Source organism: Lineus longissimus, chromosome 5 (assembly GCF_910592395.1).
Source record: "Lineus longissimus chromosome 5, tnLinLong1.2, whole genome shotgun sequence".
In the NCBI taxonomy this organism is placed as follows: domain Eukaryota; kingdom Metazoa; phylum Nemertea; class Pilidiophora; order Heteronemertea; family Lineidae; genus Lineus; species Lineus longissimus.
The window spans coordinates 20,493,750-20,515,795 of NC_088312.1; the positions used below are offsets into that span (position 1 = coordinate 20,493,750).

The window sequence follows — 22,046 nt, forward strand, 5'->3', positions numbered from 1 at the left end:
CTGATTAGTTGTAGGTTGTGTTATTTACTGTTCACCATTTTCATTTAACGGGATCATTTCATTTGATGCCGTTCTTTTAACACAACACCAAAGGTGCTTTTTGAAATAATGATTGAATGTTTTCTCAAGACCGAAGACAATCCACGGTCTGACACAACAATCGGCAAAACACAAACACAAGGCAAACAATCTGAAGACGTGCCAGGCGTGACTAAACTCAGCCGAATCGTAAAAGAACCACATCATATACACATGAAAGGGAATCCAACAAAATGTAAAGGCAGCAGAGAGAGTCATAATAAGGATAGGGTAACGTGACTCTGTACCAGCGCTGATTCTCGGGTCTGCAACCTGGGAGAGTGACTGTTCCTCTTCAGCTTCCTGTGTCGTCTCCGAGTTGGTTGGGTAGACGTTTCCACCTGCGCTGGTACTCCAGTACCCGATGGAGAAAACCTTGACAGCGATGAGCGTGAAGCAGACTGCGATGATAAGGGCAGGGATAACCAAGAAAATGAACAAGCGTACAAGCGCATCGACCCTGGTGTAGCTTCCCTGCAGATGCACTGGGTGCTGAAAACATATGTCCGCTTGTTCCCCATACTGCAATGTTGTGATGTTCGCAAATATCAAGTTTGGGAGTCCCAGGCACAGACACACAAACCATAGAAGAAATAAAATAGCAACTTTTCCATAGCTAGACAGACCGCTGGTGCTTGATTGGCGGTATATGTTTGTACAACACTCAATGCTTAAGAATGTTAAAGTAAAAATCGACAAAGCAGGACACACAGTTGTTAGACATCCATAAATTTTGCACATCGCAACCCCGAACATCCAAGTGTTCGGAAAAGCATATGTTGCTCCAAAGACGGGAAGGCACACCACCCCGACTAACAAATCCGCTACGGAAATGCTCAACAGAAAAGCGTTCTGGATCGTTCTGAGTTTCTTGTGTTTGACGATGAGGAATATCAACGTTCCGTTCCCGAGACATACCAAGATGAATATTATAGACGCCACAACAGCCACGACGCATCCTGATGTGCTAGTCATGGTTTCTTGTAACCGGCGTTGAGGGCTCCAGGGTTCGAAAAAAAACACAATTTCGTCAAGAAACACAAAAGTCCATGAAATCTTGTAGCTTTTCCGGTGCTTGCTAAACAGAGAAAACGTCGAGTGTTTGTAGTTGATACGTGTACAATATTGGGCGTCCTTTAAATCAGAAACACCATCCAAACCCAGAGCAACTACTTCTGTGCACAGTCTAAAAGTATAAGATAAGTTAAACGACGAAACGTAGAAAGATTTCCTAAAAGTCCAGCTCACATTAATGACACCTATTACATTAGCCACTACACCATCCAAATCCAGAACAACCACTTCTGCGTACAGTCTTAAATACAAGTTGATGACAAACGAGAAAACCGCTAACGTATCGTTTATTTGACGATCCAAAGGACTTAAGGTAGATCATACTATCTTCCTCCAAGAGCAAAATATATAAAGTCCTTCACATTGTCCAGATCCAACTACTTGTGCAACAACGTTTACATATACAAGTATCAGTGCAATATAAATTCCAACTTAGGAGGATACATGGAATACTCTGTCAGCCAAACAGACCATGGAGATTTTCGGTTTCGGTCGTCCGGTACTTCAATACACCACATCAGTTTCAAAAACTGCATCTATACCCAACACGGAGCACAGATTCTTGATACATGCAAACCTGCAGCCACTTAACTACCTGCAATTGGGTCAGTGATGTATATTCCAATCATAATTTTCTAATCATTGTATTAAATTGCCGCAATAAAAGTTGATTGGTTCAATTAGTAATAAACTTAGACATTCTTATTTGAACGAAATCACACGAAGGTTGCAGACTGATCTAAGGTGGCGCTCATGTCAACAGTTGGATCTCCTAACGGGATCATTTCCTCACTAGGCCGTTTGTAACAGCAGCAACATAAATGCCTCCGAAAGTAATTCTTGAAGGTCATATCGAGGGAATAGATCACCCAAGGGTTAATACAAGAGTTGATAAATGTCAAACAGAATCCGACCATTTTGAAAATGTGCCAGAAATGATTGAAAGGGCTGCTGTCGAAGTGGTACCAAAGGAGGAAGATGTGTCTGGGAAACCAACACAGGGCGAAGAATATAACGAGAAGGAGGACTAGTTTCGCCAAGTGTTCCCGGCGCCTGATGACCGTACCCTTCCGCGGGATTTGCTCCAGCATGACCTTGTCTGCCTCCGTATGTTTACACGCGCCAAAGCTGTTGAATTCGCCGCCATTTTGCGGCGGCGCCACGTCGTAGTCTGTGATTGGCTGAAGAAGCCTATTCGTAAGTCTGACGTAGCAGAAGCTTATTATAAGAAGTGGAAGGGCGAAGAGTATGACGAAACGTACCAGGCTGTGCACCTTTGGATACATGTGGGTCCAAGTCGGTGGATAGTGGACGCAGATTTTCATCATTTCTCCAGACTTGGTTTCAAAAGAGCTGACGTGTGCAGAAACGACATCCGGGACACCAATAATCACGGAAACCACCCAGATTAGTATGATAATACACGTGACGTATCGACAGTTTGTACTTGCCTTGTAACTCGCCGGGTAGACGATAATCTTATACCGCTCCACGCTAAGCGCAGTCAGGGTAAATATTGAGACAGCCACGGATATTGTCTGCAAGAATTCGTTCAACTTACACAGCGGCTCCCCAAACATCCAACTCGGAAACGAGTAGATGGTTCCGGTGAAAGGGATACACACAGCTATCACCAACATATCACCTGCAGCGAGGTTAACAATCAGCATATTTGGGATTGTTTGAAGTTGTTTGTACTTGGCCACTAGGTAGAGCACTGTTCCGTTCCCCAGACATCCCAGGCCGAATATGAGGCAGAAGACGACGGGAATTATGGTAGCTTCCAAACTTTGCTCTGCGTCCACGATTTCATCATAACTATCCGTGGAATTATTATCATGTTCAGTCTTATTGAATAAAACGTCGGCGAAGTTATCCATGTTTCGAATGTTTATTCCCAAGAAATGTATTGCGGCCTATTTCATTACTCCATACGTATCCGTAACATCTAATTGCATTCTCTACTTGAAGATAGACCAAGGCAATGATTAAGTCAAAGCGCATTTGATCAGCATCTGTTCTGTCGTAAGTGCACTATATATAAGTCTGGGATATTATTATTGTAAACAACGTCTTTTATCCAGTACGTTTGATATCGATGATTCACTGCTGTATAGAATAACCCGACGTATCACTGTTCCTCCCATCAAACTATTGCTTTGTCCAATTGGTTTGAAGTCGATTGTTGCTGATTTGTGTAAAGTGATAGTTATTCTACCCTCGGCTGCGGTACATCACCAGATCGATACTTTTCAGCGGAATACTGCAAGAAAAATGTTGACCTTAGCCGTTGGGGAGCGGTACGTCGTGACGAAAACAAATCATGCGCACTCCTAGGCTGCGTTCCGTAATCAATGAAGAATGATGACGTAAAAGATGCACCTGTCACATTTGCCGAATGTTGAACTTCACACATGCAGTGATGCCCGTCAAACTGTCTTGGATGCACAATCAAAAGTTCGACCCCTCTGTTAAAAAATCAGACACCAGCTGTGAGACGTCAAAAGTGTTTGCTGATCACCAAAAGCCTTACCTAAAATACGAGAAAGACGCGGCGGTTGTCCATTGGCGACAATCACAGCCGCCCGAGAAGGAAATCGAATATGACTTGAATATGGTGATCAGTTATAAGAAAGTCAACAAAGACGACATGCACTACTCGTCGTGATCCCAGCGTGAAAATGAAACTCATAGACGTAACACGTTGTTTCTAACTACTTAAGCTTCAGATGACAGCTGTTCGAGAAATACTGATTATCGAGGTGCAAGACAATACAGCCAGGGGGCGCTCTTGGGTAGCTCGTAACTCTCCTCAAATCGCTCACTGAGGCGTTTTACTTTTAATTTGTCTTCATCGAATGCGCGCGCAAGATAATACTATGTTAATAGAGGTCTTGACTTGTCGTCGCGGTTGCTTTTTCTCTAGAAGTGAATTAGCAATCAGTATTTTGCCGTAATTCAGGTGCTTATGGTTTCGGAATTGATACAAAAAAGGAAGCAGGGGTCCTTCGGCTTGAGATATTTTTGGTCCAGTGCAAAGCTGAGATAATTAAGGCATTTTGGATCTAAATATTCCTCTTTATTATCGGGAAATAATAAGGTTATTGGCGGTCATGTGTGATTACTTGATTTAGTGTGGCACGAAATTGGACTGTCCTGCCAAAGCAAGATAATATTAGTGGTGCTGGAATTGGTGTCATTACCTGTGCATCATTAACCACACCAAAAGAATCCCCGTCATGAATAACGCGGATCTGTTGGCTGAAATCCATCGTAATGGCTTATGGACCGTGCCTACCACGCGAGCCCTCAGATTACTTTTATTGTTTATAGTTTTGTTTTGTTTGATGAAACTAAGTTGCTGGTCATTTTATGGAGTTTTGATTTATTTGATGTTAGCCGTGAAACTCTCTAAACGTGTCGCTGCATTTGCTGAAAAGGAAAAACGAAGTTGGTTCGCGGTAACAGGGCTCTTGCGACCCTGGAAGTCATTTTCGCAACGCCAGCAGCAATTTACATCTTTTTTTCCTGACCACAGGCTGTGAGATGACGCATTACATTATTTTGCAACTGAGTTAGATAAATCAGACCAAATCCAACACAGAGTCTAAGTCCGCTCGTACCTAGGCCTAAATTCCATTATTCTACTGTCTTATCAAAGGGTTATCAGGGCAAATCTTGATAACTTCAGCCCACCATGCGGCACAGCTTTCATGGGTCGATTTACCAAAACAGCCACGGGCAACTAATGGTGATGTGGGAGATTCAATCGCACCAGGTACATCACCACAAATCATCTTGAATCAGTTTCGAAGCGAAGACTGGTGCATGATCGAGGTATCACTCGGGAACGGCAAGATGGTTCCGTTGTAGATGGCGCTGCAGAGTTACACCCGAAAATGTATACAATGAGTGTTGGCAGATGTTTCTGCTTTCAGATACATTCAAGAACTTAGTGACTATGCATTTGTGGCAATATTCTTTGCTGTTTTGTTTTGAAGACTGCCTGCGTCCATTGCAATTCAGATTTATGTAACGGCTTGTGGTACTATCAACTATCGCTCCATCAATCAACACACCTTTCATTATGCTTGTCTGAAGAAACAAAAGAGCAGAGATGAACTCTGGCCAATTCAATCTGACGAATCTGTTGATGACATTTAATGACAACAAACACGGCCACTCTGCGATTAGAAATCTTGAAATGGACAATCTACAAGCCGCCAAATTGGGGTAATATTAGAGACAAGACAAAATCAGGCCGTTTAATTATGAATCTGACATTGGTAATGCCGATTGTCGTGAAAGAAATCGAACGATTTACGTCACGGGGAAAGCTCCTTTTTTGGCGCTTGAAGAGGATAGCTCTATCTTGATTTTGTAGCCTTTCTAAATGATATAGGCTCAGCGGACAAGAGGCATTAGTTATAATTCTACTGGTTAATAACTAATATTGATTAAATGTCAATGTAGCTTTTAATGATGTCTTCACGTTCATTTATCACTCGTGAATTTTAAAACAAATCACCCGCCATATTAGGAATATAATCTTTTCTTAAATCACAGGACTATTTATTCTGCTATTTTATGGTGTTTTTGTTATCTGACGGTACGAAAACACTCATTTCGATGCAAGGATTATAGTATCTTTTCATTCTTTTCCAAAATTTGAATTCAGTGGGTTGATTTGCACGATTAAAAACATCTGTCGGCTTGTTGATAAAGAATGGGAGATAGTTTGTTTGGCAGATATTGTCAGCTTTTTCATCGATTTTCTGTCAAACTGGTGAAAAGTAGAATTGATAAGAAGTAAAAGCAGGCATTGAAAAGTTGAGCCAGGCAACAACCATAACGTCAGGCAACACTCGATTTACGACGTGCAAGGAGTACAGTTAATTATGTCGGATTATAAAATTATTTTCTTTGAAAAAAAAAATCGTGACATCCTCAAAACCCCGAACATTTGGTGGTTTGCAGTACACAATTCAACTCAACTTACACACTGCACTTGATCTAACTTGAAGGCCAATAACGTGTAAAGCATATCGGAAACTATGACGATTTCCTTCAGAAATCATAGGAAGGTTCCACCTTTTCTTATGACAATATTATGCCAAGCATGTTCATTATTTATCAGTGTTTTCTCTTGGGGTGATTTGATGGTGGTTTCGTGTTCAATTTGCGGTCTTCGAAACCCAGAGCAGCAATAACAACATCTAGACAACCAATGTGTGGAGACCAAATCTTAAATTAATCAGCTGAGGCCAAACAATGTTTCATTCCATGCCCTGTCGCACGGATATATACTCGATTGATAAGAAAAATAAAATAAAATAAATCCTTGTACACGACGCCATCTTGAAAAACAGTGGCGACATCTGCATGCATGGGTTGGCGGTCTACACGTGGGCAACGTGCCAGCTGATGCGCTGAGAGAGCAACTAGACCCTCTTCTTCGACAGTGGCTTGAAGGCAAATTTTCTCAGTCAAGGAAATTAAAAAGGACGCCTCAGGCATTTGAAGAAGAAGTAAAGCACAATGAGCAAAAGGCTAATAAACCCATGTCTAAAGTTGTCATTCTGAATGATAGGGGTCGCCTTTTCTTTTGAGAGCCGCCTCGCGTCTGAAGTGTATACAATCATGTACTTCTTCTTGACTATTGACCAAGGATAATTTGTTTAGACATGTGTGTTTGTTAAACCGTCAGCAATATCTAAAGTTGCACGTTATTTCTGTCATGCAATATTCGCAAATTTGCAAAGCTTTCTCCACTAAATCTCTTCATTGTAGCGATAGATTTCATGCAAAATTGAACAATATTTATGTAACCTGGGTTAATCGGTTCCGGTGCAGATTACAATTGAATGAATCCAATCAAATTCAGGCAAAGCACGTCCGCCGGCAAGATCGAGAGCATCCTAATTTCGGACACACTGATTATGGTCAAATACTAATCATAAAGTGTGATTGATTGTAAGGCGACGAGCATGACCAACTCAAAGACGAGTGTGACGACTTTTATATTTTCACTGACTTTCTAATTATTGAACGGAAATTCAAATCATGTAATTTTGCCCGTTGCCTCGTAGTGGAAGAATTAGGCCTCACCCAACACACGGTCAAAAGTTTTTTTCTCTCCATAAGCTGCAATGTCGATGACATTAAATAATTCTGTTAAAGGATTATTTTCAAGACTCTGTCCAAAATGGTCACCACGACATACATACAACAGGCTAATTACACCTGGCTTTTGGTCGAACTATTGATGCTTTCTAGTTTTGTGAGTCATATGGTATTGAATATTTACTATCATTCGTATCCTTCGAGGTTGAATTCATTCACTCCGCTGCTATATTTAAACCTCTATTGATAATTACAGGTCATCAATTTAAATTCACTGTTTTCACTTTATTTCATGTCAATATTTATGAACTGAATCACCTAAATGCAGGTATCAAGTTCGATATGTTTCAATTATTGCAATATTCTACTAATAGCTGATCTCCACGCGGATCACAACCGCGGCTAGCAGGTACAGAAATGAGATTCATTCGGATATCGCTGCATGGCACTCGTGGTAGATCAAGGAACGGGACTAATGATATTGTAGATTGTGAGTGGCGAATTCTACTCAGATGAGCTCAGTTGTCTCCAATATTTCTACTCTGCCTCTGCCTCTATTGGCGTTTAAAGTCTTGTAGGTTAACGCGAGCCATTTCAAAAGTCGATTTTATTATATCATTACTATCGTTATTCGTGTAATGGAAATCAATATATCTTACCGTAAATACAAATATGCAAGTTGTTGACTATTCCTGAGAATATATATTGCGTACGTTCTTTGAAATAAGCTTTTAGAGTTTACCGACAAATTTTCAACATGATATTAACTGATTACTAAAATAAACATAAAAAAATGGGAGAAAAAAAGGTGAATTGTATAAAACTCAGCCGAAGTCATCCGCTCAACAGGGCTAGACCAACTGTAAATAAACGACCCTCAATTTCATGAAAAAGGGGCTTATCCCTCTATCATTAAAAATGTTCTTAAGCAATTACAGACAATTTTAGCTTCAGGTGCTCTGAAACCTTTGGGACCAACTTGAACTCGCAGTGTCGCGTCGCGGGATTGTTAAGTGGCTGACCCGACTTACCAAGAAGGCGACTCAGGGTTTCCAGCGGGAAGCGTTGATGACATCCTATCACGAAACGTGTTTATTGCATTGCTATGGATACTTTAGAAAATATTACCAATGGCTCCAGGGAATTTACTTTTGTTAAAGTATTTATTACACAATAGAAACTCAGCTTTTCTGCCATTACACGTTCTCTTACCCGCTGGCGATATTCAACTCAGGATACGTTCTTGTTTTAATCCATTTAGCGGCAAACTTCTTCGAGTGTCAACTTGGCATGTTTGAATACTGAAGCAGTGGTATTTCCTACCGTTTGAAGAAGAGAAACTTCAAACAAAGCGTGTCGTTCTTATGCTCAGCGGTTGAGAACCAACTTCCTTGGCCTCTTTTGTGAAAGTTATGAATTCTAAAAGCCATTTCCCGCAGAAAGTCTGGCCAACCAGAGGGGAATATCTGGCATTTAATTTGTTGGTTTGTATGCTCCGAGGAATTATTTCGGATTGTCCTGAGTAGTTGAATTTCACTGAAATGTTAAATGTACATAAAATGACAAAGTTTAACTGGTTGTTTTTGAGTAAACACTAAAATATATTAGTAAAAACAACTTATCTGTCAGTTCCTATTACACCAACTGTGAAATTAATTTTTTTTAAAGGTTAGTAAAAAGAACCATTAATTAGTTGTTCTAGTCGAAGAAAGTAGGAACAGATAACCATTGATATGGCTAAGAATGACTATTTCGATAGCTAGCCACGCCCTTGGAAAGGATCGGGAAAATGTTCTCGCCAATTCAAGTCAACTACAAGATGGTCAGTCGTGACATTTACTTGATAAACAGATACGTTGTACAGCAATCTTATACAGTCAGATCTGACAAGAGAATTTGCTGCCGGTTGCCAGACCAGTTCCGAATTGGGAATACGAAGAAATTGACCTGTCATTCAGAAACTTCATGCACGACAGTTCAGCTTCTCCAACTTGTCAGCGAACATGCCAAGCAAGATATTACTTTTATTAGGCTAACCAATGATTATCGCAAATTGTATTGACTCCGGAGGGGTCAAAGCACTGATGCACGTGAACGGCGGTAGACGATGAGAGTTACAATGTAAGTCAACATCTGGAACTTTCCTTGGCATTGCTGTGTTCTGAATAAAATCAGTCTCGAATATGTGATTTCGGCCTCATGGGTACTTTATCTTATCCACGATAGCTTCTGGTTAGTATTTGCGTCCTTCCTGTATTGTAAACTGCCATGCTTTCTCATAAACATTACGGTTTTTTGCCCTTTGCCTCGCAGTTAACGAATTCAGGCCCAGTACACGGCCTATTGTCTTCGAACCTAGGGCGAAATACCCATTGTTCAACTGTTTTATCCAAGAGTAAACAGGGCAAATCTTGATTACATCGACTCCCACGAAACAGCTTCCATGAGAGTCGATAACGGCAAATAAACGTAAGAATTATTAAAAGTATAGGGCTTACCGGCAAAACAAATTGAATTGTTGTTTGTCGAGTTATTGAGACAACGGTGCCCAAATATAATAACATGCTCAAAGGTATGGTGCGAATAAGTCGAACTCGGCAGGCATTAATTTCGAGACATTTTATAACCAATTGGCGGAGAAAGTGACATTTATGCTTCGTTTTGTCAAGTAAAAGATGCATCTCTAAGCCATTCCCTAGAAAGTGACATTTCCGCTTCGTTTTGTCATAGGAATACCTGTTTTGTTTCTAAAGCGATTGTGACTTGTTGTTTGGTTATATCTCTTAAAGGCATTCCGAGGAAACATTGGCGTACCAAAAAGACCAATTCAGACAAGAGGCTTAGTGGTATCACTGACACTATAATACAACTCCGTGGTGGTTTTAAGGCATTTTGCGTTCAAAAAATGTCATCGTGTGTGGCCGCCTCAAACAATAAGTTGCGCTGAACTTGGTCTTTTATCGCCTGGTCCCACTCACTCCCTCGAGGCGTTCCCAAGTCGTCTTCTCAAGGCCACAACGGGAAACTGAAAGAAAAGTCGGCCTTGGTGGTTGGCATTTGCGTTCAGGTATGACACATTGCCATCCCTTCTCTAGACTGGACAAGAACTCTAACGATGTGACAGGATCCAACCCATTAGAAGGACAGCCAAACTAAGGCTAATGACCAGTTGATAGTCTTACTTATACACTCTTAGAAATAAAGGTTCCCCTCAGCTTTCGACAAACCTTAAAAGGTTTTCCAGTCGGGTAACACTGTACATAAATGCACCTCGCAGGTTTTTAACCATCTGGGTTTTCCTTTTACAGAAAAATATCTGTTGGGTACATACTGTATTTGTAATGGCTGAAAAACCTTACTCTTTTTTATTTTTGTGTTCAGTCTCTTCTTATATGAAGATAAAGGTCAGCGTCAATCTCTATGTGTGGGAGCAAAACCGTCATATAATAGTGGTTGCACCTTGAAGCATTGGAATGACTCTATGGCCTGTCTTCTTAATGAATAAGTTCGTCATGAAGACAAGTGCAGAGTTTAAGCTTGACAAAGTAGCCCCAGGTTAAATTGTCTCTCAATTTATTTTCAATTTGAACGGTGCAGTAGACTTTGCTTACTTTATATCTGCTATTGTCAAAGATGTCGTCCTTAATGCTCAAACATGAACGAGATGCTTTTAGTTTGATTGGACCCGGTGGACTAAGAGCATTAGCATGATGATCAGATTTAGAGGAAGGATGAACACACAACTTAAATTGACATATTGTGAAGGCCTTTTAGGCTATCCTGGCATTTCAAGAATTTGGGGTTCGATTGCTATCCTATTATTAGACATCTGAAACCTGTGTATCAGTGGAGACAAAGCACACAGGATCATAGAAGAGGAACAGGAGACGACTGTCAGGTTCATTATTAAAAGACATAGGCTTGGTTCTGTAGCACAACAATAAAAGGAAATCAAACGCGAAGTAGAAGAAGGCATTTAGAATACCGGTACATTTTCAGCCTCCGAACCAACTTCCATTATATTGAATGGAGCCTGCGTTTTGTTTTCGTTGGGTTTATAAACCGTTAGGAAGAAGTTATAATGCAGGAGAGAAAAGGTACCTTGGAATCACATCACCGAAGAACTGCTATTTCGCGGCAACAGCCAATTCAAAAGCAGGCTTTTATGTCACGACAAAGCGAATTGCAGAACTGTGAAAAGTGGTCTTATATCCGTAGGCCTATCTGACATGAGCCAATAAAAACAGGAATGACGTTAAGGAACCTTCAACATTTTGGGTGCGAGAATGAGGGATGAGTTTATAGAAGCAATGGACAGACTCAGGCTGCGAAATAAAGACCAGAAACCAAAGTGCATGAAGGTCACGTATATTGGTATTTCTGTCCATCCATATTTATTGGACATCGATAAAAGTGTGCCACTAATCCTTGACCATGTATAATGCCAACACATGGCGTAGAGAGTTAATCTGCCTTTGTGCTAACTGAGCGCAGATGACCGAGGCACGTTTGTTTTTCATGTGCTAATCTGTCAAAGAGGCTAGGTTAGGTTACATCGGCCTTCAACTCATAGACCTTCGAGCCACCGCGAGCTGTGCATATACCAGTAACCGAATAGATGACATTTTGAAAAAAACGTCGGGTCTCAAACCGCCAAAACGCCAACACGAACACGAACGCACATTCCATTGTTCGATGTCGGAAAACGACGTCGGACGATTCGGTAGGCGTATATGGCAAGCGGAGTGTCCAGTAATTAAAAAAACCTAGATTTATTCAAAAAAACTTGGTTTTTTACCTAATAAACTAAGTTTATTTGGTAAAAATATAGGTTTTTTTAAAACAACCTTGTTTATTAGCTAATAAACCGAGTTTCTTTAATAAAACCAAGTTTTTTTACTTTCTTTCCTAATAAAGTAGGTTTTTTAACAGAAACTAACATTTTATGCTAAAAAACCTGCTTTATTACCTAAAAAACTTGGTTTTTTACCACATAATCGTATAAAATATAAGTTTCTGTACAGAAATGTCCATTTATTCAATAAAACAAGGTTTATTACCAAAACAATCTAGTTTATTCAAAAAAACTAAGTTTATTACTAATAAACCTAGTTTTTTGAAAAAAACCTGGTTTATTAGAAAACTTACATTTTTAAACCTCGATCCTACCTACATTGAGTTATCTGGGATGAGGTTAGGGTCTCACTAACTAGCTTACAGAGTGCAGTGCAGTGCAGCATTAGTACATTAGTACCACGTGGTGCCGAGGTTGCCCATTCTCGTGCCGATAACATCGCGGATTTGTGTACATGGGGCGAGGTAGAAAATACAAGTTTCTCGATAGAAAGTAGGTTTTTGCACGCCGTTTGTCCAGTTATTCAAAACAACCTACATTTTTACAATAAAACCAGGTTTTATTGCAAAAAAACTAAGTTGTTTTGTATAAAACCAAGTTTTTTACGTAAAAAGGTAGGTTTATTAGCCATTTGTCCAGTTATTGTTAATAAACCAAGATTCTTTGCTATAAAACTAAGTTTATTACCACTGCATGAAAAACTTACATTTTAGGGAATAAAACCAAGTTTATTTGTTAAACTTGACATTTGTGGATAGAAACAAGGTTTATTAGGTAAAAAACTTGGTTTTATTAAAGAAACTCGGTTTATTAGCTAATAAACAAGGTTGTTTTAAAAAAACCTATATTTTTTCCAAATAAACTTAGTTTATTAGGTAAAAAACCAGGTTTTTTGAATAAAACTAGGTATTTTTAATTACTGGACACTCCGCTTGCCATAGGCGTATGCGTCGGCGTTTTGAGGGCTTTGCGAAAACACCCTCTGAAACATTTCCAGCGGAAAATGAAACCGGCCGTACTTTAGTTACCCGAATAGGCCTATAGCTATGCAGTACTTGATTACCAACTCGACCAACACAATGGAGCACAGACCCTCAAAATGATGAGAATATCAAGACATTGCAAGTACCGCCGCGCTCTCCTTGTCCTATTCGCCTTTAGTCTACTAGGGGATTTCCGTCCACCTCTTCAATGTTCCGCCTGCGCTCTCCAACACAAAAAAAATCACCCACGGCCATTCCCATCCCGGGTTTTAAAAGGAGAGGCTGTCCAGGATGCAGTGTCAAGATTACCACTGGACAATGATGTTTTTATCGTTTCTTTGTATCTGTTATAACCGGTGCGAGTTGCAATCTTCAAAGCACCATGTGTGTTTCAACCCGACTAAGTTCGCCTCCCTGGGGAAGAGCATCCTTAAATCAGGCCTGACATAGGCGCTAAAAAGTAGATGTGAGCGTTGTTTGATACCAGGTGAATTCGAAGCTTAGTATCAGAAGCATAGAAGGTAAGTGAAAGAAGATTCGCGATACCATTATCGGCATTCAATACAATAATGTTTCATCAAGGGAGGATGATGTTACTGTTAATCCGCTTCGAATGTCTTTTGCGTTGAACTCCCCGAGCGCCAAGAACAAAGAAAATGCTACAGGATTTCTTTCTGTGTCAATGCATTGCTCCAATAGCTTATGACATAATGTAGTAGTTTATGTTTAGAATGTGTGTCGCTTTGAGAAGGTATCAATGTCACTTTTAAACTTGACAAAAGATTTAGTAAAAAGTGTGACGGGTTTCTTCAAATGTACCCTGTTCTTCAGCAGTTACGTTTCAAAGACACACAAGAGACGACATGCAAACTTGAAAGTGCTTTGAAATAGTATCGAAAATACTAGTAAATTTTTCAATTGTGACAAGTGTATGCAGGCCACCTGGAGTTTTCAGACAGCATTTTATTCTCATGTGGCTTGTCATCGCCGCCAAAAAATGGTGCCCCTTCATCTATTTCTCCTCATTAGCTTGTACAAAAATTAACAAGACGCTTATCATCACCATGCACTTGCTTTTTATCTGGATGAACCAAACCACAAAGCATCATTCTGCTCTTTGTTACTAACAGTTGTATCAACTGCAACAGGTTTTAACCAAGTTGTATAGTCATCTGGATGTTGAATAGCAGAACGTGCTCTATGACTTCAGTAAGATCCTAGGCCAGAATACCAATTTGCCAACTGTTTGTTTGGCTTTACTGGTTAGAGGTGATAACTCTTGTTATCCGTCTGCTTGTCAAATGTCCCATCACTTAGCAATTCAAGTAGGTTTGGTGGGTCAGAGATAAGATTGAACATTTCGCAACTGTTAAACTAATTCGCCTTTCGAATAGCTTCTTTTGAAAAAAATGTATTGATATTGAATTTTCAAGTGATTGAGAATTCGTAGTAGACCACCTGAAATGCAGCGAGATTATTGCCTTTACGAAACGACTATGTGAGATAAAGCCTGCTGACTGAATCAAAGGAAAAATATGATTGGGGTGAATTATGACAAAAACTCCGGTCTACTACTAACATTGTTTGTCGAAACGTGGCAAAATAGTCCTTTGCTTTTGATAATGCATCGTCTCCCCTCACCATTAAGCTAATTCATGTCCGTTTCGTGCCCTGATATAAATTGAAATGTAAAAGAATGATTCCTTCTGTGAAAAATATTATATTAGGTTCCACCGAGATTTGAACTCGGATCGCAGGATTCAGAGTCCTGAGTGCTTACCATTACACCATGGAACCATACACAAGTCAACCATAGTTTTGAATATCTACAACCCTTAAAATTTAGTCTGTGCAGTTTTTCTAAATTTCTGAGCGGGCATAGGCCCCATTCCAACTCACAAAACTGAGGTCGTATCGTCCAAGGTTCCATGGTGTAATGGTCAGCATTCGGGACTTTGAATCCCGCGATCCGAGTTCAAATCTCGGTGGAACCTAATTTATTTTCTTCAATTTAGTGAAAAGATGCGTTTCATCTTAGCCTTCCTTTTGCTCCGTCAGTCTTCCTCCATAACCTTTAGGAACGTGTTCTTGTTCACCCCGTGCTAAAAACAACCCAAGCCAACCCATCTTTTCTGATGGTCCGCAAAGAAGCTGTCATTTGCTTTGAATATAATTTCTTTTTAGTGTATTTTAGCAACAAATGTGTGTGACATGCGGCTGATATCGAAAGGATAGGTTTTAAAAGTCTATCGTGCAGAAAAATCAATACATCTAACCCGGTTTTTCACCAGGTGTCACTGGCTCCTGTCTTTCTTGTAGGAGGGCATAGTTTTCAAAGAAACTATCATTACCACACTAAACGTTCACTTGCTCTTGCGGTGCTGGCCTACCGACCGCCATGAATGATGTTTCGAGGTGGTTGATGTTATCGAGATTTGCCCTGATAACCCCTTGATAAGACAAACGGGAATTTAGGCCTATAGGTGCGCGCGGGCTTTACTTATAGACAATAGACCGTGTATTGACCTAGGCGTGAATCGTTTTAACTGCGAGGTAAGGAAAAGGTAATGCTATTGGTTATCTCAATGAAATCTATTTTGAATACACAAGGCGATGGAACAGCGATTTTTTTTGAACCACTGCGAAGGATTGAGCTGGAAGAGGAACTGAATTGGAACAACTGTAAATAATATTACTCCCGACTGTACGTTTCACAAAATTGACCCTGGGGCGTGAACTCTAAGACCGAATCACGATATCTGGGTCTCGTTTTTCTTCTTGAGTGATTCTCTATCCACTGGTGCTAAATGTGTTTAGTCTGAGGTTGGAGAAAATATGCGTGCCCGTTTTTCGTGCCATCCTGTGCAAACAACCACCCCTTCCAGAAGTATCTGTTCATTGGGCATTTACGTACGTTTTATTTTGCTGAGGGCATAGGGATATGGCCTGAGGTTAAGTTCTAAGAGCAAGTCAGGAGCTTGAAAAATCACTGAATATAATGTACTTGTATACATGTTGCATGCATAGCGCTTAGGACTCATTCCAGACATTGTGGTTAACCATGAATTTTCTTATTGGAAATTCGTACGTATTGAGTGGATATTTCGCATGGTTAACCCGGAATATTGAATGAAAAGTGTCTGTCTTTATATAACTGTGGTGAGAGAGAAATGCAAGGTATCTCATATTCATACCAATTTAATGAGAGACTATGAGGGCGATTCTATTTGCTACTATCAGAGGTGAGGCCCATATTGATAAAGACAGGATCCGGGCAGCCGAAAGTTGTCAACAGACTCGCCGGAATCAAAAAGATTATTTGGACGAATTTGTAATAGAACCGAGTTGGTCTGGTACATGTAAAAGTAGGTTCCACCGAGATTTGAACTCGGATCGCAGGATTCAGAGTCCTGAGTGCTAACCATTACACCATGGAACCCTCGCTGATTAGACCGCGGTCTTTGACGAAATTATAATCACTTACTATGGTATTGAGTTCTTACCGCGCTCACTGATTAGCGTGCCCGGCATGCCATGGCGTCAGAAAGCCAATGTTTTGACATCGAAGGTTCCATGGTGTAATGGTCAGCATTCGGGACTTTGAATCCCGCGATCCGAGTTCAAATCTCGGTGGAACCTACATTTTTACCAGCTTTTATAGAACAATAAGTATTCTTCACATGTACATGTATGTTTTAAAGCGTGATTTCCATTAAGTGGGCATGTTTCTGAAATGTTGGATCATGTTTTGGGCTTTTGGTACCCGTCACTTCCACCCCACCCCGTCCCACGCGCGCACATGGCTTTGCCAATATGCTCATTACCACACCCTGACGTCAAGGTCTCCGACAGACCACCTGTACTTTTACAACATCCAGCGATATTCCCGCTTTCCGGCAATCGTCAAATGAGTGATTGGCGATGTATTCTATTAATCTGTCCGATCTATCATTAATCTTGATCGCACACACTAACAGATCGACGATAATGATAGAGTGTGACTGATCTTGACACATTGATTTGTCAACATCAAGTGTAGGAAGTCGAGGAGGGTATCACACTAGTCACGCGGCAGCTGCTACGACCGACATGGGCGATGCACATTATGTTTCTTTATCCCTCTACCTCGACGTTAAAAGCATTTAGGCCGAGCACAATACACGGTCTATTGTCGTTAAACAAAGCCCCCCTCGTACATAGGCCTAAATTCCATTGTTCCACTGTCTTATCAAAGGGTTAATGTTGACAACATCGACCCCCCACGAAATAGCTTTTTGAGTTAATGGGCCAAAACTGGCAAGAGGGCTAATAAACGTAATGTAATGTAATTTTCCGATGGGTTTTGGCTAGAACATTTGAAAAAGTACCGGTGAAAGGAAATCTGTTGAGTAAGTGAATACTGATATGTTCAGAAGCCGTTCAGGCAATGGTATTCTGTTGAGTTATGTTTGAAATACCTTCCTCCTGAGATGACTTTCCTGAATATCATATAGTCGTGTAGGCTGCTGATTTTCTTGATCGTTGCCAATTTACCATGAATCAATCGTGACCACACACGCTAACAGATCGACTACTGTGATGACTTCTGCAGGTGATAATGACGCGAAATGATAGTCAACACTTATAATTCGAGATTGAGAGTCATCTGTCGCACGGCTGATGGCTTCATGACTGTTACTCCTGGTAGGACTGGTGGGGCAGAGCTCTCCAATCAGCATTAGACACTAACGTGGGCGTTATCTTTTTTAGCGAAAGTTGAGGGTGAGAACACGCTTCTGGTACTTAATCATTGATATAGCTCCAATTTCTGAAGCATCATTGGTCAGCATTTGTGCCGTATTTCTTGTTCCACAATGTTTCTTTAGCCATTCGGCCATATCTGAATGAAAATGAAGGGCGCCGGCCACTTTAACCAAACTTTGTGTCGAATCAATTCGTGAAAGGAACACGCAGGTTTTTCATTCTATCGGCGGCGAAAGGGTTAGATTATTAGGTCAAATTACATGTTGCCTTCTCAACCCAAAGTAAAAAAAACATCACTCCTGTCCGCAAAGGACAAGAGAGCGAACTTGGTGGTACTTTCGTGGCATGGAAAAGATCTTTACCACATAGTTACATGTAACGTAATAGCCGGTGCCGGACCAACTTGCTAATGGGCAAAAATGCACAGACGGATTTCTTTGGTCGAACGCTGGACAAGGTAGGGTCAGATTGATAGCAAAGGTAATCAAATGATAAATGTACTCTTTGTCAGTGTGTGTTCATAACAAGCTCAAAAAAAAAGTTCAAAAACAAGCATGGATATGCGAGCTCAATTTATCTGATGACAAAAAATTGTCTGTGGTGTGATGAAAAACAAAGCTGGTATACCTCTAGTTTCATCGATCTGCGGCCGTTTCTAAATATTCAAGAACGGGAGATATTATGCATATGGTCCTTGATGCCATTCAAAATGTTCAATTCGAGACAATGGTTTGTCCGATGGTCCTGACGTATTGTCCTGGCTTATGTCAATTTCGGAATGAGGCAATCTTAGATAGGTGTAACTAGAGTATTTCATCAGGCCCCATATTCCTTTTTTTTGTTCTGTGGCACCATGAGTACAGGGATGCTCGATTGCGAGGACTGCTCTAAGAAAAACACCAATATTACATAAATGTCGCCTCCGTCAAATAAAAGAACGTGTTCGCTATATGCAATCAATCATCTGTACGAAGTGACATGTTTGGTTTATTAGAAAAAAGCCCTTTTGATGTCAAACAAACCTCAGCCCTGTCCTTAATCTGCAAGCGCGGCCAGTCGCAAAATGATGTGGTTAAATGTAATTGAGCGATGGGGGACCAGCCATTGGGTGATATGAATAAAGACTAGCAAATGCTTTTATCTAAAACTTTATGTACATTTACACTAGGCCTTTCTGTACAGAATTGAAGTAAAAGCATTTGCTAGTCTTTATTCATATCGCCCATTGCCACATATGGTTGACCACACAGATTGGAGTCCCAAACTCAGACAACTCGGATTTTATAATCGACAAATAAAAGGAATGGTCTGAAAAGGTAAACAATATCACTGAACTGATTGCACAGATGTATGGTAAAGGCCACGTCTGGGCTAGGACGCCGTTGATGATGATGTTGGTGATGATGATAATGATGATGATAAAACTTCTCAACAGCGACGAAAGTGAGATGTTCTGATTTCAACAAATGCAACGCATGCACAACGCAAGACTTCTAAATAATCCGACCGAATTATCGATATCGGATTATCGGATGCGGAATTAGCAATATCATTTTTTTATGCTTTGAATGATGATGCGATGCTACGAGACTCACAAAGGTAATATCTACTGACAAATCTGTAGCGGTGCTGGCATTCTTCCTACTAGACCAGGCAATAGGGAATTGCCAATTCGTTCAGTCGGTGGGTTTGCCTTGTAATCCAAGGGTCTTGGGTTCAAACCCCGACTGGACCTTGGTATTTTTATTCAGTAACAGATGAACCAAGAGCTGTTCTTCGAGATCTTCTTGTCTGATGTCAGAATAGCAGTGGTTCCGGCGACTACGCTGGCCCTCTTCCCCTAGCATTTCAAGAAGTATTCGTAGTCGTGTTTTTGACAAGGCACCATTTCGTATACGAGTTTCTATGCGCGGTTCATTCCCTCCACAGAACCACTCGTCGGTGCCGTTCTCATGCAGATCCGCAATGAACAAAGTGTCTTCGCTCTCTCCGCCATCTTCATCTCCTTTTCCTGCACGTTTCAGACGATCGCGTCAGCGGTGTTTGGTGCAGTAGTGTCCTGGTCGCCAACGACCACAGCATTCCCTGCCAATCTGTCCGCCCGTTCATTGAATCGGATTCCTGCATACATGTAGCCTAGCTTTGGATCTAGACGACTTTTACTTCTGCTTTGATTAGCCTGAGTAAATGGAACCAAGTTTTCTTTATGCGACCTCGATGGAGTTTGCTGAAGAGGCCATGGGTGTCAGTCAATATGATTGTGTATTCATCCTATTCAAGAAATTCAAGGTGACATGTGTAAATATTCACCAGGTAAACGGCAAAGGTTAGCAATATCGTTCTAAAGAGCGGAATTAGCAAGATCCTTTTCATGACATTACAAAATGTCATTCTCAGTGGCGACTTTGGAGCAAGATAAACCAAAGAATGGCGGAACGATGCTGATTGGTCGACTATCGCGACTGAACACCCTTGCAAAGCAAATAATCTTCCAATTACGATGGCCATTCATAGAGTTCCATTCTTGCTCAAGATTCCGATCGAGAGATTGTCTAAGGGATGATTTGTTTGTCCTTAAAAACTCTTAAAGGTCTAGTTACGCCGTTCATTTGAACTTTGAAACGTGAAATTGAATTTGGGATAGTTCTTTAATGTTAATCAAAGTGAATAACTAACTTTTCAGTTTAACACTTTCGTAACCTCGCCAATGGGCTATTTATCAAGAGCTCTGGACATGAAATGTCATTGAAATCACTCTGATACTCAATAGTACAGAAACCACCAAGAAGATAGCAAAGTTTCGCAAGGCGCAAGAACGGAACTGAATAGGCTCGAGACGAGCTTTGATAAAAATTTCATTTTTCTTCCTCTTCCTCTTTCTCATTCCCAAACAGCCCGAGGCAAGTACAATATGGAAGGTGTGTCACAAAAGTCTTTTATAACTGTCCCGTAATGATTCTTTTGAGTCATTTTTCATAAATAATAGCATACAACTTCTCGGAATGCGAACAACAGAGGAAAGTTTTTGAAACCGAGATTGGTGAATGCTTTACATTCCAAAACCTCTGCATTACTTTAACTCTCGGATGTAGACTTATTAACTAAACAATAGACTTTCTGCGTAGGAAGACGGGCGAGATATCAATATCAATTAGAGTTAGAATATTACGAAGTCAATTAATCGGAAGGATAATAAACAGGGGGATGACGTAAAGAGGAGAGTACTCCCCTGACAAAGGTGTCACCATTCTAAGCTTTAAGCATTCTAAACAAGTAGTTTTTGAGACAAATTTTACAACTTAATTTTACCCACGTCCAATTTGGTGGCCAGTTTAACGCATAATTGCACAGGAGATGATGTCGGAAAATTCACTCGACCTTATAAAAGTGAAGATAGAGTAATACCAAGAGACGAGGAATGGGCGACATATCTAATCATCTCCAGCCGTATTGGCATCGTGTGTTGACAGTTACCCCGCACGGGATCAAACGTTCCGCACTCTTGTCAGCAGCAGCGGAATTGTTTTGCCCCAAAGACTCATTGACCATTTGCTAATGTGAGTGAGAGTATGAAATATCCAAAAAATCCACCCGGTGTTGGCTCCTTTCAATGCAGAAGATTATCTAGCTAACAGTTTCCGATCTAAGTTTTGTCGAGCAGGAAAAAAGGTAGGATGAGTACTTTGGTCTGCATCTGGTCAATGCAGATAACATAGATTCATATTTTTTCATCAATAACGCCAGCGAGCATGTCATGCCCAATTTGGCCCACTTGTACATGGAACACTATCATATCGATAATACGTATTTAAAAAAGGAAACTTTAAGAGAAAAACCTAAAATCTCGATTCTTGTCTTGCGGTGGTTTGATATCCATGAACCATCACAAGGCCGGTCCTTAGTTCACCGAAATTCGCTCTATTTCACACAAGGTTCAGATCGCCATAGCCTGGCTATTAGATGCGACGAAAATCTCCATCCAAACGTGAAAGCCTTGGTGGTTCAACGGTTAGAATGCTAGACTTTCGGTCTGGTGGTTCACGGGTTCGATTCCCAGTGAATCCACTATATCTTTCTCTTTTTTCATCTTCATTTTGTTGTTATTTATTCATTCATACATATTCTATTATTATTATTATTCATTTTTCAATTATTTAAATAACATTATTATCATTATCATTAATATCTTG

At 40.5% G+C, this 22,046-nt stretch overlaps 2 protein-coding genes and 4 non-coding genes across 6 annotated transcripts; 2 read left to right on the forward strand and 4 right to left on the reverse strand.

Annotated features, from left to right (window-relative positions):
- Positions 1–11: 11 nt before the first annotated feature.
- On the reverse strand, positions 12–2,576 carry LOC135488107 (neuropeptide CCHamide-2 receptor-like). Its single transcript, XM_064772546.1, has one exon. The coding sequence runs from the start codon at positions 1,051–1,053 to the stop codon at positions 25–27; it is 1,029 nt and encodes a 342-aa protein (XP_064628616.1). The 5' UTR covers positions 1,054–2,576; the 3' UTR covers positions 12–24.
- Positions 1,869–3,032, reverse strand: LOC135488599 (neuropeptide CCHamide-2 receptor-like). Its single transcript, XM_064773243.1, has one exon. It carries the CDS (start codon positions 3,030–3,032, stop codon positions 1,869–1,871), a length of 1,164 nt encoding a protein of 387 aa, XP_064629313.1.
- An 11,806-nt stretch (positions 3,033–14,838) lies between these two features.
- On the reverse strand, positions 14,839–14,910 carry Trnaq-cug (transfer RNA glutamine (anticodon CUG)). Its single transcript has one exon. It is a non-coding gene; the product is annotated as a tRNA-Gln (tRNA).
- A 125-nt stretch (positions 14,911–15,035) lies between these two features.
- On the forward strand, positions 15,036–15,107 carry Trnaq-uug (transfer RNA glutamine (anticodon UUG)). The gene has a single exon. It is a non-coding gene; the product is annotated as a tRNA-Gln (tRNA).
- A 1,373-nt stretch (positions 15,108–16,480) lies between these two features.
- Positions 16,481–16,552, reverse strand: Trnaq-cug (transfer RNA glutamine (anticodon CUG)). The gene has a single exon. It is a non-coding gene; the product is annotated as a tRNA-Gln (tRNA).
- A 128-nt stretch (positions 16,553–16,680) lies between these two features.
- On the forward strand, positions 16,681–16,752 carry Trnaq-uug (transfer RNA glutamine (anticodon UUG)). Its single transcript has one exon. It is a non-coding gene; the product is annotated as a tRNA-Gln (tRNA).
- Positions 16,753–22,046: the final 5,294 nt, after the last annotated feature.

Excerpts from the sequence above, each read along its gene's own strand:
- LOC135488599 (XM_064773243.1), bottom strand. The coding sequence starts at position 3,032 with ATGGATAACTTCGCCGACGTTTTATTCAATAAGACTGAACATGATAAT.
- LOC135488107 (XM_064772546.1), bottom strand. The coding sequence starts at position 1,053 with ATGACTAGCACATCAGGATGCGTCGTGGCTGTTGTGGCGTCTATAATA.